At 44.6% G+C, this 15,399-nt stretch overlaps 1 protein-coding gene across 7 annotated transcripts in view; it reads right to left on the bottom strand.

Annotated features, from left to right (window-relative positions):
- PURA (purine rich element binding protein A) overlaps nt 1–10,849 on the bottom strand; it is a 34,655-nt gene extending 23,806 nt beyond the window's left edge. For 5 of the 7 annotated variants that reach the window (XR_014011050.1, XR_014011051.1, XR_014011052.1 and 2 more), the window contains exons 1-2: nt 10,339–10,849; nt 8,284–9,836 (exon numbers count right to left, since the gene is read on the bottom strand). Coding sequence is in view for 1 of the 7 variants with exons in the window: in XM_081206572.1 (XP_081062698.1) it covers nt 8,675–9,652 (978 nt within the window). In the remaining 6 variants the exon portion in view is untranslated. Of the gene's footprint in view, nt 1–4,937; nt 9,917–10,338 lie in introns of those variants that run through there. The other 2 variants (XM_081206572.1, XR_014011055.1) reach the window with 2 other exon arrangements.
- Between the last annotated feature and the right edge of the window lie 4,550 nt (nt 10,850–15,399).

The raw sequence follows: 15,399 nt of genomic DNA, 5'->3' as shown, positions 1-15,399 counted from the left end.
CAGAAGATACACTGGGAAGGAGCAAACTGGGAAGGGACACACATTTCTGTGGCCACTACTCAAGCCACACTTAAACTCCTTTAGACTTGTTTTCACAATGTAAAATAAAGGGGGAGATTCAACTAAGCTTAACTCAGTAGACCCACTGAAATTAGTGGGCCTGCCATAGACATGTTCATGAATTACAATGGGTCTACCCTGAGCAAAACTTTGCTAAATTCTACCCAAGGAACATAGTTACACTAAAAAGCCTCAATGTTTTGCAAAACTAACAGGGCAGTTTATTGAGTCAAAAACACAACAAAATGCATTCGTCTTCAAAAACTGAAATGAACAGATTCTGTCTGTTACCCGTAGTCAGGTAATCTACATATGGTTTAGCACTGCACTACTGAAAGATGTGGTGCCCTAAAGGGCAATAATCAGCTCCCCCCCCCCCCTTACAGCAAATACTAGTTTCAGTCTTTGCAAAAGAAGAAGAAGAAGAAGAAGAGTTTGGATTTGATATCCCGCCTTTCACTCCCCTTCAGGAGTCTCAAAGCGGCTAACATTCTCCTTTCCCTTCCTCCCCCACAACAAACACTCTGTGAGGTGAGTGGGGCTGAGAGACTTCAAAGAAGTGTGACTGGCCCAAGGTCACCCAGCAGCTGCAGGTGGAGGAGCGGGGAAGCGAACCCGGTTTCCCAGATTACGTGACTACCGCTCTTAACCACTACACCACACTGGCTCTCATGGGATAAAATGGGATAAAATTTTGTATTGTACAAGACCACATACTGAAAAGTACTAGAACCTTTATGACCAACACTGGATTCTTGGGGGGCCATTTTAAAAACTCTTTAAAGGGTTTGCAAGATACCCCCATACATCTGCAGTTATTTTTAAAGGAATTATTCAGAGGTCACCTTTATACTGCCTCTTCAACGCTTTAGAAGAATGACCAGGTAGAGATGCTAACATTAAAACAAGCTTTAAAATTTGTAGAAGACAAGTTCTTTTTTAAGAGGCCAAGGTTGCAGGCACCTAAAATGACTGATGAACTTTGTAAAAGCAAAAAGGTAGAATTTGTAATATACAACGCTTGCAGTCCTTTCAATGAAGCTCATGGCAAAGATAAGGATTTAAACCACATAACTAGGTCTAAATGGCTACAGGAATACTCAACTTTATTGAACAGCAGCTCTCTGTGCTACATGGTGAGCATCTTTAGAAACTGGCATGAGTTTCAGAGTAATTTGTGCCTTGGAATATGTCTCAGGGTCTGCAGTTCACGGGGAAGAAAAGCCAAAGTCCCCACTGCCCAACATCTGGGCAGACCTCTAAAGCAATAGCCCTCTGGATTCTCCAATCAAATTGTTTTAAGTTTGAAATCAAGGTATGCATGGGCCAAGCGCATTCTATTACTCATATGAAGCATATTTTACGCATTGTGTATATCAATGCCAGAATTTTTCACTTTCAGCCTTCATAATTTTAAGCCGGTTAGACATGAATCGCTCCTCTGAACACAATGACTGTTGCTAAGTAATTCACAACATGAAAATCAACACTTTGACAAGTGTTGTCTTGGATCAAGAATTCTTAAGTGATGGTTAAATCTTGATTAAAAATAAATAAATAAACAAATCTGTGTTTAACACTGCAATCATGTGTGTGCTTACTTGGAAACAAGCCCCACTGTGTTCAGCGGGTCTTACTCCTAGGCAAGTGTGCACAGACTAACAGCCTAGAAAAAGCTTTGAAGAAAAAAATGGTAAGCAATAAAATTCAATAAAAATTGGACTCCAATTCATTGCTACTTGCCCAATTCAGGAAGGCCTCTATAGCACAGAGAAAAGGTTTGGAGAATCAGGAATGTGCTCACCTGTTCCTCATCTTACCACATACCGATTCCTTTCTCTGTTTCCAGGTTTCTTCTAGCCAGAGTTTGCTAGCGCATCTAAATCAGGCTATGATTTATGACAACCTTCAAACAAGGCTTTTAAGCAGGCATACAACCCGCACTATGAACATAATTATTTAGCCTTTTGAATAAGATTACATAGAATCTCTAACTAAAGGAAACCTGGAAATGGAGAAACTGGCACATGATAGGTTAGGAGCACATGGGACACATATTCCCAATGCTTCAAACAACTGTTTGGATGTCTGGAATGGATGTCACAAACAGGCCACTGAATATTAACAAAGCAACTTGGACATTAAAAGCATTTCAATATGTACAGTTAATACTTCTCATTTATCTCCTGTTCTGTCATTTCAATGGCTGCAGTTTCTCAGGGCACATATAAAACCTTGGGCATTAGTACATGCAATAAATGAAAAGTGAGTACAAGCAAAACAGATCCATTGCCTTTTTATTATTATTACAAATGTACTGACCAGTTGGCTTCAAAAAGATCTACCTATTTAGGTATGCCAGTACGAAGTAAAAAACTATTTTACAAATTAAATAAAAACTGCCAAAAATAGTATTTTAATGGAAAACAATTATAAAATACTGCAACCCCATTGTGGGTATTCCAACCATTGTTTGAATTATTTATTATTTCCAACCTATCAGAAGTCAGGGTGTATATTTTTCCATGAGGAATAGGTAGGATTTGTTAGTGCTTTTTAAACAAAATGTAGATAGCAAACTAACAGCCATAATAATATATACATTCAGTAGTGCATATATATATTATATACTCTTAGTCTCTCTCTCTCTCTCTCTCTCTCTCTGTGTGTGTGTGTGAGTGTGCATTGTACACTATTAGTGAATAGTAGTGGATACAAATCCCATTTGTTTGTTAGCCAACTACAGTATACAACAGAATGCACAGCTTAAAAGGGACATGGCTGATCAAAGAAGTGGTTTCAGTGCTGTTTTGAAAGCCAAATATGTAATTGTTTTCAAAAGAAGTTATTGGCCTACGACAGGCACTTCTAACGTTTCTTTGCTGCTTGATATGGTAGTTCTTTGTACAGTAAACAGATCTATTACATTTTACAAAGTTCTGAGAAGGTGGCTCTGTTTTGTAGTACTTCTAGTATCCCTTAGACCTATCCAGTTACCGCCCAGTTTCAAATCTTCCATACCTGGGTAAGGTAATTGAGAGAGCGGTTGCTGAACAGCTTGGTAGGTTTCTGGAGGAAACATCGGCATTAGATCCATTTCAGTCCGGTTTCCGTCCTGGTTTTGGGACGGAGACGGCTCTGGTTGCCCTAACAGATGATATTCGTAGACAACTGGATCGAGGCGGGTCAGGACTGCTGATCCTTTTAGATTTGTCAGCAGCCTTTGACATGGTCGATCATGATCTTCTGGACCATCGCCTTGCAGACGTGGGGATACAGGGCATAGCCCGTAACTGGTTGTGCTCTTTTATCTCTGGTCGGGGACAGAGGGTGGCACTAGGGAGGGAAATGTCGTCACGCCACTCCTTGGTGTGTGGAGTGCCGCAGGGCGCAATTCTCTCCCCAATGCTTTTTAACATCTTTATGCGCCCTCTTGCCCAGATTATCCGGAGCTTTGGGCTGGGCTGTCATCAATATGCTGATGACACTCAGCTCTATCTACTGATGGATGGCCACACCAACTCGGCCCCTTACACACTGACCAGATGCTTGGAAGCTGTGGCTGGATGGTTTCGTGGGAGCCGATTGAAACTAAATCCTTCGAAGACAGAGGTCCTATGGCTAGGTCGGGATAGCATGGGGATGAGGGACCAACTCCCTTCTCTTGCGGGGGCCCAATTAGTGCCATTGCCTTCCGTTAAGAGTTTGGGTGTAATCCTTGACACCTCCCTTTCCATGGAGGCGCAAGTCACAGCAACAGCCAAGGCGACATTTTTCCACCTTCGCCGCATCAAGCAGTTGGTCCCTTACCTTTCCCGCTCCGACCTGGCCACAGTGATCCATGCAACAGTCATCTCCAGGCTTGACTACTGTAACTCGCTCTACGCGGGGCTGCCCTTGAAGCTGTCCCAGAAACTCCAGCGGGTACAAAATGCTGCAGCGAGGCTCCTCACAGGGTCTCTACCATGGGAGCATATTCATCCAGTGCTTTTCAAGCTGCACTGGCTCCCGGTGGAGTACAGGGTCAGATTTAAGGTGCTGCTTTTGACCTTTAAAGCCCTTCACGGCCTAGGACCCTCGTACCTACGGGACCGCCTCGCCTGGTATGCCCCACGGAGAGCCTCAAGGTCCATAAATAACAACACCCTAGTGGTCCCAGGCCCTAAGGAAGTTAGATTGGCTTCAACCAGAGCCAGGGCCTTTTCAGCACTGGCCCCAACTTGGTGGAACGCTCTGTCTCATGAGACCAGGGCCCTGCAGGATCTGATCTCTTTCCGCAGGGGCTGTAAGACAGAGTTGTTCCGCCTGGCCTTTGGATTGGAGCCAATTTGATTCCCTCCGCCCCCTTTTTCTTTTTTCTTTTCCTTCTCCTACAATGAGGCTCCATTTTAATATTTTAATGTTCCATTATTTTAATGTTGTATTTTATTTTTGTTTTTAAGTTGTAATCACTCATCTTGTTTTTATTATTGCTTGTAAGCCGCTCTGAGCCCGGCCTTGGCTGGGGAGGGCGGGGTATAAATAAAAATTTATTATTATTATTATTATTAAAGAGACCTACATAGCGCAAGCTGCAACTCCTGCAAGAATACTTTAAAAAGTGACACTGTCAAGTATTTTTCAGTTAAATGTTTACATTTTCACAAGTTTCCCACCACCAGTATGCAAGGCTTGCCTTTGAACTTGAAAATATTCTTACCTCAACCCTCAATCATTTGTTTAGTAAATGCTGGATTCCCTGCTCATTTCTTCTGGTAGTCAAATTCTATAATTTCTTCCCTATTCAATTATTTTATTTTTATTACTTTAGCTCCCCCTCTGGCTGAAAACTGCATTTTACAGCATAAAACAATAAAGAGGCATGAATCAACAGTGTCTAATTTTTAATGTGTTTATTTAATTTCTCAGACAGAGCAATTAAAAAAAAAAACATGTGGACTCAAAGTAAGGACATTATTTGCCATGCTGTAATCACCTGAAAGGGAGGTCATGTTTTAAATGTTAAGTTACTTGACAGTGTCGCTTTAGCTTAGAAAGGAAAACAAAAACAGACTATGTTTGTATTGCAGTAGATTTCAAGTTTTCTTGCACTTCATATAAAGTAGCATTATGAGCTTGGATCTTTCCTACAAGACACTGAAAACATTAAGGAAAATAAGGCATGTTTTCCAAAGGTGGATTGCTTGGCACATTTGAGCATACTGTTTTTTGGAACACCAAATATGGTCAAATATACCTCTCTCTCTTTTTTTAATCCCCTGACCTTAAGACAAGGTCTTTTCACTGTTGCTCATTGTAAACAGTGAGCTGCACAACCATGGTAAAGAACTGAGCACCTCAACTGGAAAAAGTGAAACCCCAAACAAGGTCATTTATAGTCAACATAACATATTATGACTATTAATCAAGTCAATGCACAATATCTACAGTGTGCATGTAAATCACAACGTTGAGACTTAGGACGCAGAATGCTGCTGAAACTGTGGTAATTAGCAGACCATACCAGGACAACTGCATAACCCACACATCAGGTTGACCTACTCAGATCAATGGTAAGATTCTCAAATGTGTGGGTCAAGTAGAGTTCCTTTTCATGCATTTTGATTCTCAGAAAAAGGAAATAGGCAAAATGCTGATTCTATTGATTCCAATGACTAAACCAATCTACATGTTGGCTGGAATCAGACAATAGGTTTTCAGAGAGTAAAAAGTGATTTGAGAGAGTCACTGTTTGTAGTATGTATGCGCATTCCACTTTGGCCTCTTAATTAAAGAGGTGCTTGTTTTGTTCTATGAACCTGCAAAACTAACCCTTTATCAGAGACAATAGTGGGATAAAATAGAATATAGTTTCATATCATGAGACAAAACACTTTCAGCTCTTCTGAAGACAATTGTTTATGTCCAGCCAAAAACTGAATAAGGATTTTGCTCTTTAACAAAGTTTATATTAATTCAAAGAGAATAAAGACACTTTGCTGTACACCGACCTACACAAGTTATTGCTAAAAAAATAAAAAAAATCTGCCAATCTGCAGTATTGCAACTTTTAAAACTATAATGAATAGTAGAACCGAGACAACCAAATAGCAGAATCTAAGCAATTTAAAACTTCCCTAACTACCTGTAGCATGGAGAATGCAATTCTTTCACCATTCAAATGCAGTATTAAACTGCTCAAACTCTCCAATTAAAACAAAGAAGGCTTACCAGTCAATGTTTACATGCAGTCAAAAACCATTTCAGTTATCACATTACGCACCATGGAAGCTTATTTTTGCTATATGGAAAAGTGCACCTTAGAAAGTAATGTAATAAATTCCAGTGATTCTCAAAACAAAAATTTCTAACCACTATAACATTATTGCACATTTGGTGCTCTATGGACACCAGTAGCAAAATTGTTAAACTGGAAATGGATGATACAACGGAAACAGATTTTATATTGACACTTAACAGTGCATCTCCAAAAAGGGAATTATACTTTAATGAAAACAGAAAATACATTTCCTTTGAACAATCTCTTTGTCTTTCCTAGGCCCGACCTCTTACAATCAATGAGAAGCTTAGAAAGTCTCTTTCCTACTGGTAGCATCTTCAACATACAGCAGTTAAATCTAAATTGTTAAATTTGTCAGGGTGTTAAGAAAATGAATACACTCCAGATCTCAAGAATCACACAGATTCTTATATTGTTGACTGTTTCTACAGAATTCCAACTATTTTTCCTACTGTTTTAAGGCATCATTTATAACATATTCTTTTCACTTGCAATGATGATAGTCATGCAGCAGTTTAATGATAAAAATATATTAATATTTTACTATACAGCAGCAAGAAGTTAGTCAATTAAAAGCACACAAACATTTTAAAAGAAAAACCTGAAAAAGTATATTACTACAAACAATTGCAATTTGGAGAACACTACTTGACAGATTAGTGTTCTGACAGACTGTTTTCATACCCTACAGTTCTGATATAATCACACAAAGTACATACTTTTAACTGAAGGGTTGGGGAACTTGCACAGTTGGGGGAGGGGCAGGGTATCCTTACTACATGTATAAAGTATGTAGCCAGTAATAACTAGCACCACAGCTACATTAAAATTTATTTTACAGCACACCAACTTGGCTTTCACTTTTAAAGGAAATTCAAAATCCATGGCTCAGTAGGATTACTCTATAATCATGTTGCATTGACTTCCATGACAGGCCTATATAAATTAGTTAGCACTAGCACAAAACAAGAGTTTCAATTCAGACTTAAACAAGTTAAAGGGATAGTGCTAGTGGCCACACACAGGAAAAGAAACAAAAAACCTTCACCACCTGTTATTCAAAAACAGGTTTACTGGAAATTGCTGCACGTGAAGTACTTTAAGTACACATCATAAAAAAAATATATTATGAACAATACAAGTACATCTCATATACACAATAAGGACAATATACCTACTTAGTTGTAAACCAAATAGGTGCAGAAAAATATGGGAGATCATCTCTCTTTCTCTCTCTCTCTTTCTCTTTTTAACTATTTGAATAACTTTGGTTCAAACCATAAAAATCACAAGTTAGCAAATTTCATTTAAATGCCTTTTTAATAATTTTTCTTCATGTTCACAGAAGTTTCACTGACCATTTTATATGTTTAAGGTCCAGATGCAATGCATATTGTATAAAAGAGAGCACTTATTGTTTACCTTGCATGAATTAAACCTACGTACCTTTTAACTCTACAGACTTCTGCATAACATTTAGACAAAGCTCAGACACACAGCATGCCTAGCCCTCATATATATATACACATCTCTAATCACAGGTATATAGGGTGTCAAATATACTATAATAACCTTCATGTAAGGTTTTGAAATTTGGTAACAAAATGAGAAGAAAAACTAAAAATATTATTTTACGTGTTCTAAAATATCTCTTTTTGTGCTAAAGTCAAATGTTAGCTCAACATGAAAAGGACATTTTCTCTTTTTAATATAATTCAGCAATATTTTAATCTTGACCATTTTTGCAAACACTTTTTTTTAATAATAATAATAATAGCTTAAACGTGTACAAAAGTTCTTGGTTAATTAGGGAAATAAACACTCAGTTCTTTATATTTTTTAATCAAGTAGGAAACACAGTTCATCATATATAATGTTATTACTTTTTTTGTATTTTTTTGTATTTTTTTGTTTTGTTTTTTTTGTTTTTAGCAGCTGCTTACTGTTTTATACGATGGGCAAGAGTGGAAGGAACAATCCAGCGATGGGGTGGAGAGAAAGAAGTTGCTTGCTCGGCTGTCAGTTTTGGTGGTGGGTGGGTGGTCGGTGGTGCTCCCCTTGGAGTTAGAACAACAGGTATATTTAACTGCATGTATTATTTTCAGTGTGTGGATGTCGGTTTTCTCTCTCTCGCTCGCTTACAGTATAACGTATATCTCTCTCTCTGTGTGGCGATGTTGTTGTTGTTGTTTGTTGTCGTCGTCGTCATTATTATTATTACGAGTGTCTCTGTGCAGCAGGGCAGGGAGGAGGCAGCCAAGTGGGGAGGAGGAGGAAGGCAGTGGGGAGGAGGAGGAGGAGGAGGAGAAGGAAGGAGGCAAGGAGGGATGGAGATCAATCCTCCTCCGGCTCCTCCGCCTGCAGCAAGGCTCCCGGCGGGCCGGCGGCGGAGGCGGCGGCGGCGACGCTGCTGCTGCTGCTGCCCCCCTCGGCCTCGGGCGGCTGCTCGGCTCCCCCGGAGGAGGGCGAGGAGGCCGCGGCGGTGGCGGCGGCGGCCGCCCGCTTGTCCCTCTGCTTCTCCTGGATCTTCTTCATCTCGTCCGAGTACTTGCAGAAGGTGTGCCCGAACTTGGCCCACACCTTGTAGGGGACGGTGATGGAGTTGCGGTAGGTGGGCTTGACCTCGCTCACCCGCATGAAGACGCCGTACTTGTTGGAGCCCACGTCGAAGAAGAAGCGCTTGTTGTCCACCGTCAAGGAGGTGCCCTCGGGCAGCTCGGCCGGCTCCTCCTCCACGCCGTAGTCGTCGATCAGCTTGGCCAGGGCGTCGCGGAACTCGATCAGCCCCTGCGCCGGCAGCGCGATGGTCTGCCCCTGCGTCGAGCCCAGGCCCGGCCCGCGGTTGACCGTCTGCCGGATGCGCAGGAACCGCCCGCGCTGGTTCTCCTTCAGATCCATGTAGTACTTGCGGTTCTCGCGCACCAGGAACTCGCTCTTGAGGGCCCTCCGCGGCTCGTCCGCGGCCTGCGCCAGCTCCGGCGGCTGGCTGGGGCCCAGCTGCGCGTAGTGCTCGATGAAGTCGCCCAGGTAGTCGCGGAACTCCACCGCCACCGACATGGAGAGCGTCAGGCGGCTCTTGCTGCCCCCGGCGCCCACCTCCGCGATCTTCAGGAAGCGGCCCTTGGCGTTCTGCTTCACGTCCAGGTAGAAGCGCTTGTTCTGGATGTCCACCCGCTTGGAGGCCAGCTCCTGCGTCTCGTGCTGAAGGCCCACGCCGCCGCCACCGCCGGGCCCGCTGCCGCCACCGCCGCCCGGGCCCGGAGCCCCGCCGCCGCCGCCACCCTGCTCGCTGCCGCTGTCTCTGTCCGCCATGATGCTGCCGCCGGGCCTCCCGAAGCCCGCCTGCGCCCCCCGGCCGCCGCCTCCGCCGCCGCCTCCTCCGCCTCCCGCCGCCGCTACTGCTCCTGCTGCCGCCGCCGCCGCCGCCGCCGATCCAACCCCCTCCGCAGCCGCCACCAGCAGCAGCAGCAGCAGCAGCCAGCCGCTCTCGCGAGATCTGTGGAGGAGACAGAAAGAGAGAGAGCGGCTAACATGGCAGAGAGAGAGAGAGAGGCGCGCGCGACTGTGTACAGTAGCCGGGAAGGGAGGGAGGGAGAGAGTGAGGCGGCGGGGGGGGGGCGAGAGGGAGGGAGGCGGCGAAGGAGCCGCAGGATGTGAGGCGGCCGCCGCCGCCAGCGCCCCGCCGCCCGGGCCGGGCGAGGGCACAGAGGAACAGCCCGCTTTAGTGGCGCTCAGGCCCCACCCACCTGCCCCTCGCGCCCGAGGCTGCTCCTTCCAGCCCCTCAGAGGGACCCGCGCGGATCCTCACGCCGCCGCCCGTCAGAGGGAGGGACAGACAGACAGACGGAGCGGCTGCCAAGCCCCGTCCTCCCTTTTCTGTCACTCGCCGCCTCGCGCGCGCACTCGCGCCGACCGGCGAGGCCCCCCCCTCTCTTCCACCCCATTAAAAAAGGCTTAGAGGGCGACGCAGACACGCGCCGAAATAGCCCCGAACTGACCGGCGTCCGCGGGGCTCCCGCCGTTTCCCCTCAGGCGGCGTCTCTCACGCGCTTCTCCACATCTCTCCTCAGCCGCTCTTTCCCTCCGCGCACCTCAGGCGCGGGAGCGGGACGGAGGGCTCGCGAGGGCCTCCCTCAGTGACAGGAGTAGCAAGAATAGTACTGTAATAAAAAGTGCCCGGAAGAAGGAGGGAAAAACAGGGGCGGCGGGGGGGGGGCGCGCGAGATCCTTCATGAGAATCGCCTCCAACCCGGGTTGGAGGATGCCGACGTGCCTCATCCGTGTCCGGCGAAGAGGAAGGAGGAGTCTCTTCCATCTTTCCACAATAAATATGCTATAGAGTCAATGCCACACAACTTTTTTTGGGATTTCGCTATGCCTGAGACAGAGCGGCGGGAATTCCCGCCCGCCTCAAAGGTCCTGTCCGGACAGCGGCAGCTGACCCCTCCGGCCGCCCCCCTCAGAAAGGGCGACCCCGGCTCCGGCGCCCTTTTGCGGGCCTTGCTGGCGGGGAGGCAGGCCACGCAGGGAGGAGGAGGAGGTCGGCTCTGGATCCCACGCAAGAGCTTCGCCTGGAGTGGAGGTTGCGCAGCTAGGGCTCCCCTCGAAGTTAGAGGCCGCCTCCAGGCCTCCTGACAGCCATCCCGGGAAGAGGGGGCTGTTCTGTGGCCAGGCCTGCCCCTGAATTCCCTCCTCCGGCGAGGTGGGAAGAGGCAGATTCAGGACTCGGCAGACTTCTGTTCTTTTGCTCCTGCCCAGACCATGCTGGCAGGCCTAGCCCGCCACCCCTTCGCTTGCTTGCACCGGGGCGAGGGCGGCCTTTGGGCAGGATGGCATAGAAGTCAGAAGAGCATTATAAACGTACACATTATTCCAGCAAATTCAGTGGGATTGTGGGCCTGCAAGGGCGTCCTTTTCACCGGAGGAACCGCTCTGCGTTGTGACGAGCGTGGCTGGAGATCGAGCAGATCCCGTTTCCCCTTTCTCAGCCGGGCTGGTTCTGCGGGCCGTATTTCTGCATAACCGGCGAAAATCAGGCCTGCCTGCGACGGGAGTCTCCATTTGGAATAGAAGCGGACAGACTCCCCAGGGCCGCTCTCTCTGCCTTTCCAGGCCTTGCTTCCTAAGGCTTGCATGCTAGGCTTTCCCCGCAGACCCGAGGAGCTGCAGATCTCGGGGTGCAAACTGCAGGCGCGGAAAGGACCAAGCAAAGAACCAGCCATCGCGGAGGACTCTGGATACCCGGGAGCTGCAAGGCGCGCATTTTACGCACCGGCTGCACTGATGGAGTGGAATGAGCTGCCCATTATGGGAGCCCTTGTCCCACATACAGTGCTACCTCGGGTTAAGTACTTAATTTGTTCCGGAGGTCTGTACTTAACCTGAAACTGTTCTTAACCTGAAGAACCACTTTAGCTCATGGGGTTTCCCGCTGCCACCGCGCAATTTCTGTTCTCATCCTGAAGCAAAGTTCTTAACCCGAAGTAATATTTCTGGGTTAGCAGAGTCTGTAACCTGAAGCGTCTGTAACCCGAGGTACCACTGTACTGCCCCTAGGGAGGCCGCCCCCTTCTTCTGCCACCCGTTTTGCGGATCCTTGGCTGCGCAAAGTTCCTTCCCTCGCACCGGATTCCCTGGTCAAGAGCCGACGTGGCTCCCCGGGCCTTTCCCTTTCCTCGCCAGCCGCGGCTCGGGCGGCCGGGACAATTCCTTCCTTAGCCGAGGGACCAGGTGAGCGACGGGGGCGGCTCCCCTTCGGCTTTCGTTTGCTCCTACAAGCAGGACTTGGGGCGCGAGAGGCGGAGCTTTGCGGAGCCCAGCTGGGAAGCTGCTTTCTGGCCGGCGAGGGAGCTGCCCGCGGGCTCAAAGCGGCGGCGACGGGGGCACCTCGGCCTCCAGAGCGAGCTGGCTGCGCCTCCCCGCTAGCCGCGCGGCCCCCGCTTTCCTCGGCCACGTGTCAAAGCATCCTCAAGTGCAGCCCCGTCCCCGACCCCAAGCACAGAATCCAGAACGAAGCGTTGCTTTCCCTCGGGCAGAGAGGCTGAGGAAGGGGCGGGAGAGAGGCAGCCTTGGGCTCCACCCGGTTTTGCTCAAGCCAAATGGGAAGAAGTCGAAGAGAAGCGGCGAAGAGCGCATCCACTCGCACCTGCAACCTTCCCTTGCTCAGCAAGCGAGTCCTCGGTCCTTTCACTTCGCATACGCGCAACGCGCAAGTGTAGCTTGTCATTCTGCCCGCATTTATTTTTTTAACCCGACGGGTCATTAGACGACCAGTTTCAGATGAGACCCAGTTCTCATGCCGCTGCCACCTACTTGAGGAGCATGGACTGAAAACGTAAAAACCTTGCTGATAGAAGAAGATATGCCTGCGTGTTGCGGGAGGGAAATTACTGGAAGGAAATGTAGTCCAGGTTTGGAACCCGAAAGTCCCCCTTCATTGTAAGAGCAAAACATTAAAGAAGATTTTATGGCCAAAACAACATCGATTCATTGTTGAATTTTAAACAAAGTAGGCGAGCCAAAATGAAATAATTAGGGTTTGCATTTCACATCAAATTTGTGACATCTAGAGCTATTTTAGTGTGTGTATATATTTGTAGAAGATTTTAAATCTGGTTAGTTCATACAGCTAACATTCCATTTTAATTTCTAAGTAATATTTTCTACCCATACAGTTCTATTTTAATAGCTTTGATTGTAACGTCTTTATTTTTCATAAAATAAATCCCAGGCTCTGAGAAATACAGTTGACAACTAAAAATAAAGTGAATGTAAAAATTGTTGTCTACTCTTGGGGGGGGAAACATCATAGATTTCCAGATAAAAGTGTGTGTGTTTATTAAAATCATTAAAAATAATCCTTACATGTGTATAAATCATGTAGTTCTCTATACATTTAGTTTGCTAAAGCTGCTTAAAATAGATTTTAGCACATAACAGCAATTGTAAAACCTCCCCCTAGAATTTTTTATTGAAGCTTTACTGAAATTCCAGTGTAGAAATATTCCATTATATGACTAAAGCTAACATACATCTGCTACTTATGAATATTCTATTATAATACACTTAAAAACTAGCAAAGTCTATCTACTCCTACACTTGCTGTGGAAACAGGTGTTGAGATTTCACACTCATTTTAATCAAATTAGAAGCAGTTTATCTTTTGATTTTTGCTAAGTTAGCAAAACAATGAATTCAATGAGACTTCTGAGTAAGAATGACATAGTTAATTTATTAATCTAATTACAAAATTCAATGCTACACAACTAGATCTTTAAAAAGTAGGATGTAAAAAGTAAAGCACATACAAGCAAGGATTCAGATGTATTTATTTATCATAGAATCATAGAGTTGGAAGAGACCACAAGGGCCATCAAGTCCAACCCCCTGCCAAGCAGGAAACACCATCAGAGCACTCCTGACATATGGTTGTCAAGCCTCTGCTTAAAGACCTCCAAAGTAGGAGACTCCACCACACTCCTTGGCAGCAAATTCCACTGTTTAACAGCTCTTACTGTCAGGAAGTTCTTCCTAATGTTTAGGTGGAATCTTCTTTCTTGTAGTTTGGATCCATTGCTCCGTGTCCGCTTCTCTGGAGCAGCAGAAAACAACCTTTCTCCCTCCTCTATGTGACATCCTTTTATATATTTGAACATGGCTATCATACCACCCCTTAACCTCCTCTTCTCTAGGCTAAACATGCCCAGCTCCCTTAGCCGTTCCTCATAAGGCATCGTTTCCAGGCCTTTGACCATTTTGGTTGCCCTCCTCTGAACACGTTCCAGAGGAGGTATATAAGGTATATACATTTTTTAAAAAACTATTTTTAGTTGCCTCATTTAAAAGCATCATAATTATGGCATGCAAGTTGGCATTTAGTGTGATTTCAAAAATAATGAAGAAAAATTAAATTCTTTGAAACTTCCACAAGACTATGACTGCATATGACTCAACAAGAAAACAAAGTAAATATTTGCTCACTTTTAAGTAAACAGGGGAAACGACCAGCATAAAACTCTGCATGGAATAAAACAACAAATGTTAAGCAACATTTTCATTTTTTTAAAGAGCTCACAGTTACTTTTGAAGCTTCAATAAAAATTAGATTTCTCAAAGGAACTTTCCCCCAGATCAACCAATCAGTGTGCAAATGAAGAAGAAATGCAAGAATAAAGGGGCTCAAAACATACTGACACCCAAAGGCTTAGGAAGTGATAAATTTAAAACAGAAGAAACAGCCAATCAAAACCTTTTCATCACTACTAATAAAAAGTTAACAATTGTTGAAAATATTGTGTACATGTACATTGTCAGCTTTGTTGAAACAAAATACTTGAGAAAAACAGGAAATAAAAGGGTAAAAATAATTTAAAAATTATTGGCTTTGAAAGGTTGATTATAGTAAAGTTTTAGTTTGAGGAACATCTATTATCATTTATATAGTACACTAAAAATATGAAATTTTAAAGAAAAAAGTGTATTTATATTATCTGTAAAAACGAATTAAAACTGATCTTTCACAACATGTGAAATAGTTATTTAGTAAGAGTTTGAACCCCTTAGGCTACAATTTCTCAAGTATGTAAAAAGATTTTGGTCCCTTAGGCTACAATTTCTCAAGTGTGTAAAAATATTTGAGTCCCCTGAGTTGGGACTTCTGAATTTTGAATCCCTCAGTTTCACTAAAGTACAAGATCACCAGCTTCTCTAAGATGTCTGACATCCTTACAGATCTTGTAGATTTTTAAAGAAACAAATTAACCCACAAAAAACTTAAGTTTAAAACATAAAGACCCACAAATAAACTTGAGGAATGAAAAAAGTTTTCTAATCATTATTATAAGAATAGCTTCAGGTACTGTAATTATATCTTATCTTACTATTTACTAATTATGGGCCACTATTCTTGCAACAAAGAAACTACAAAAATATTTTATATCAAGCTAAGGAAATAAAGGTTGGTTTTCTGCAACTATGTTTAAATTTGATCCATGTAGTGTGACACTAAACAAATTTGCTGAAGTTTCAGTGTATTAATTGGAACTGATATCAATATGTAT

The sequence above is a fragment of the Podarcis bocagei genome, assembly GCF_964188305.1.
Source record: "Podarcis bocagei genome assembly, chromosome: 8".
NCBI classification, from domain to species: Eukaryota; Metazoa; Chordata; class Lepidosauria; order Squamata; family Lacertidae; genus Podarcis; species Podarcis bocagei.
Note: the sequence above shows the minus strand (reverse complement) of the source record. Positions and strands in the feature narration are given on the sequence as shown.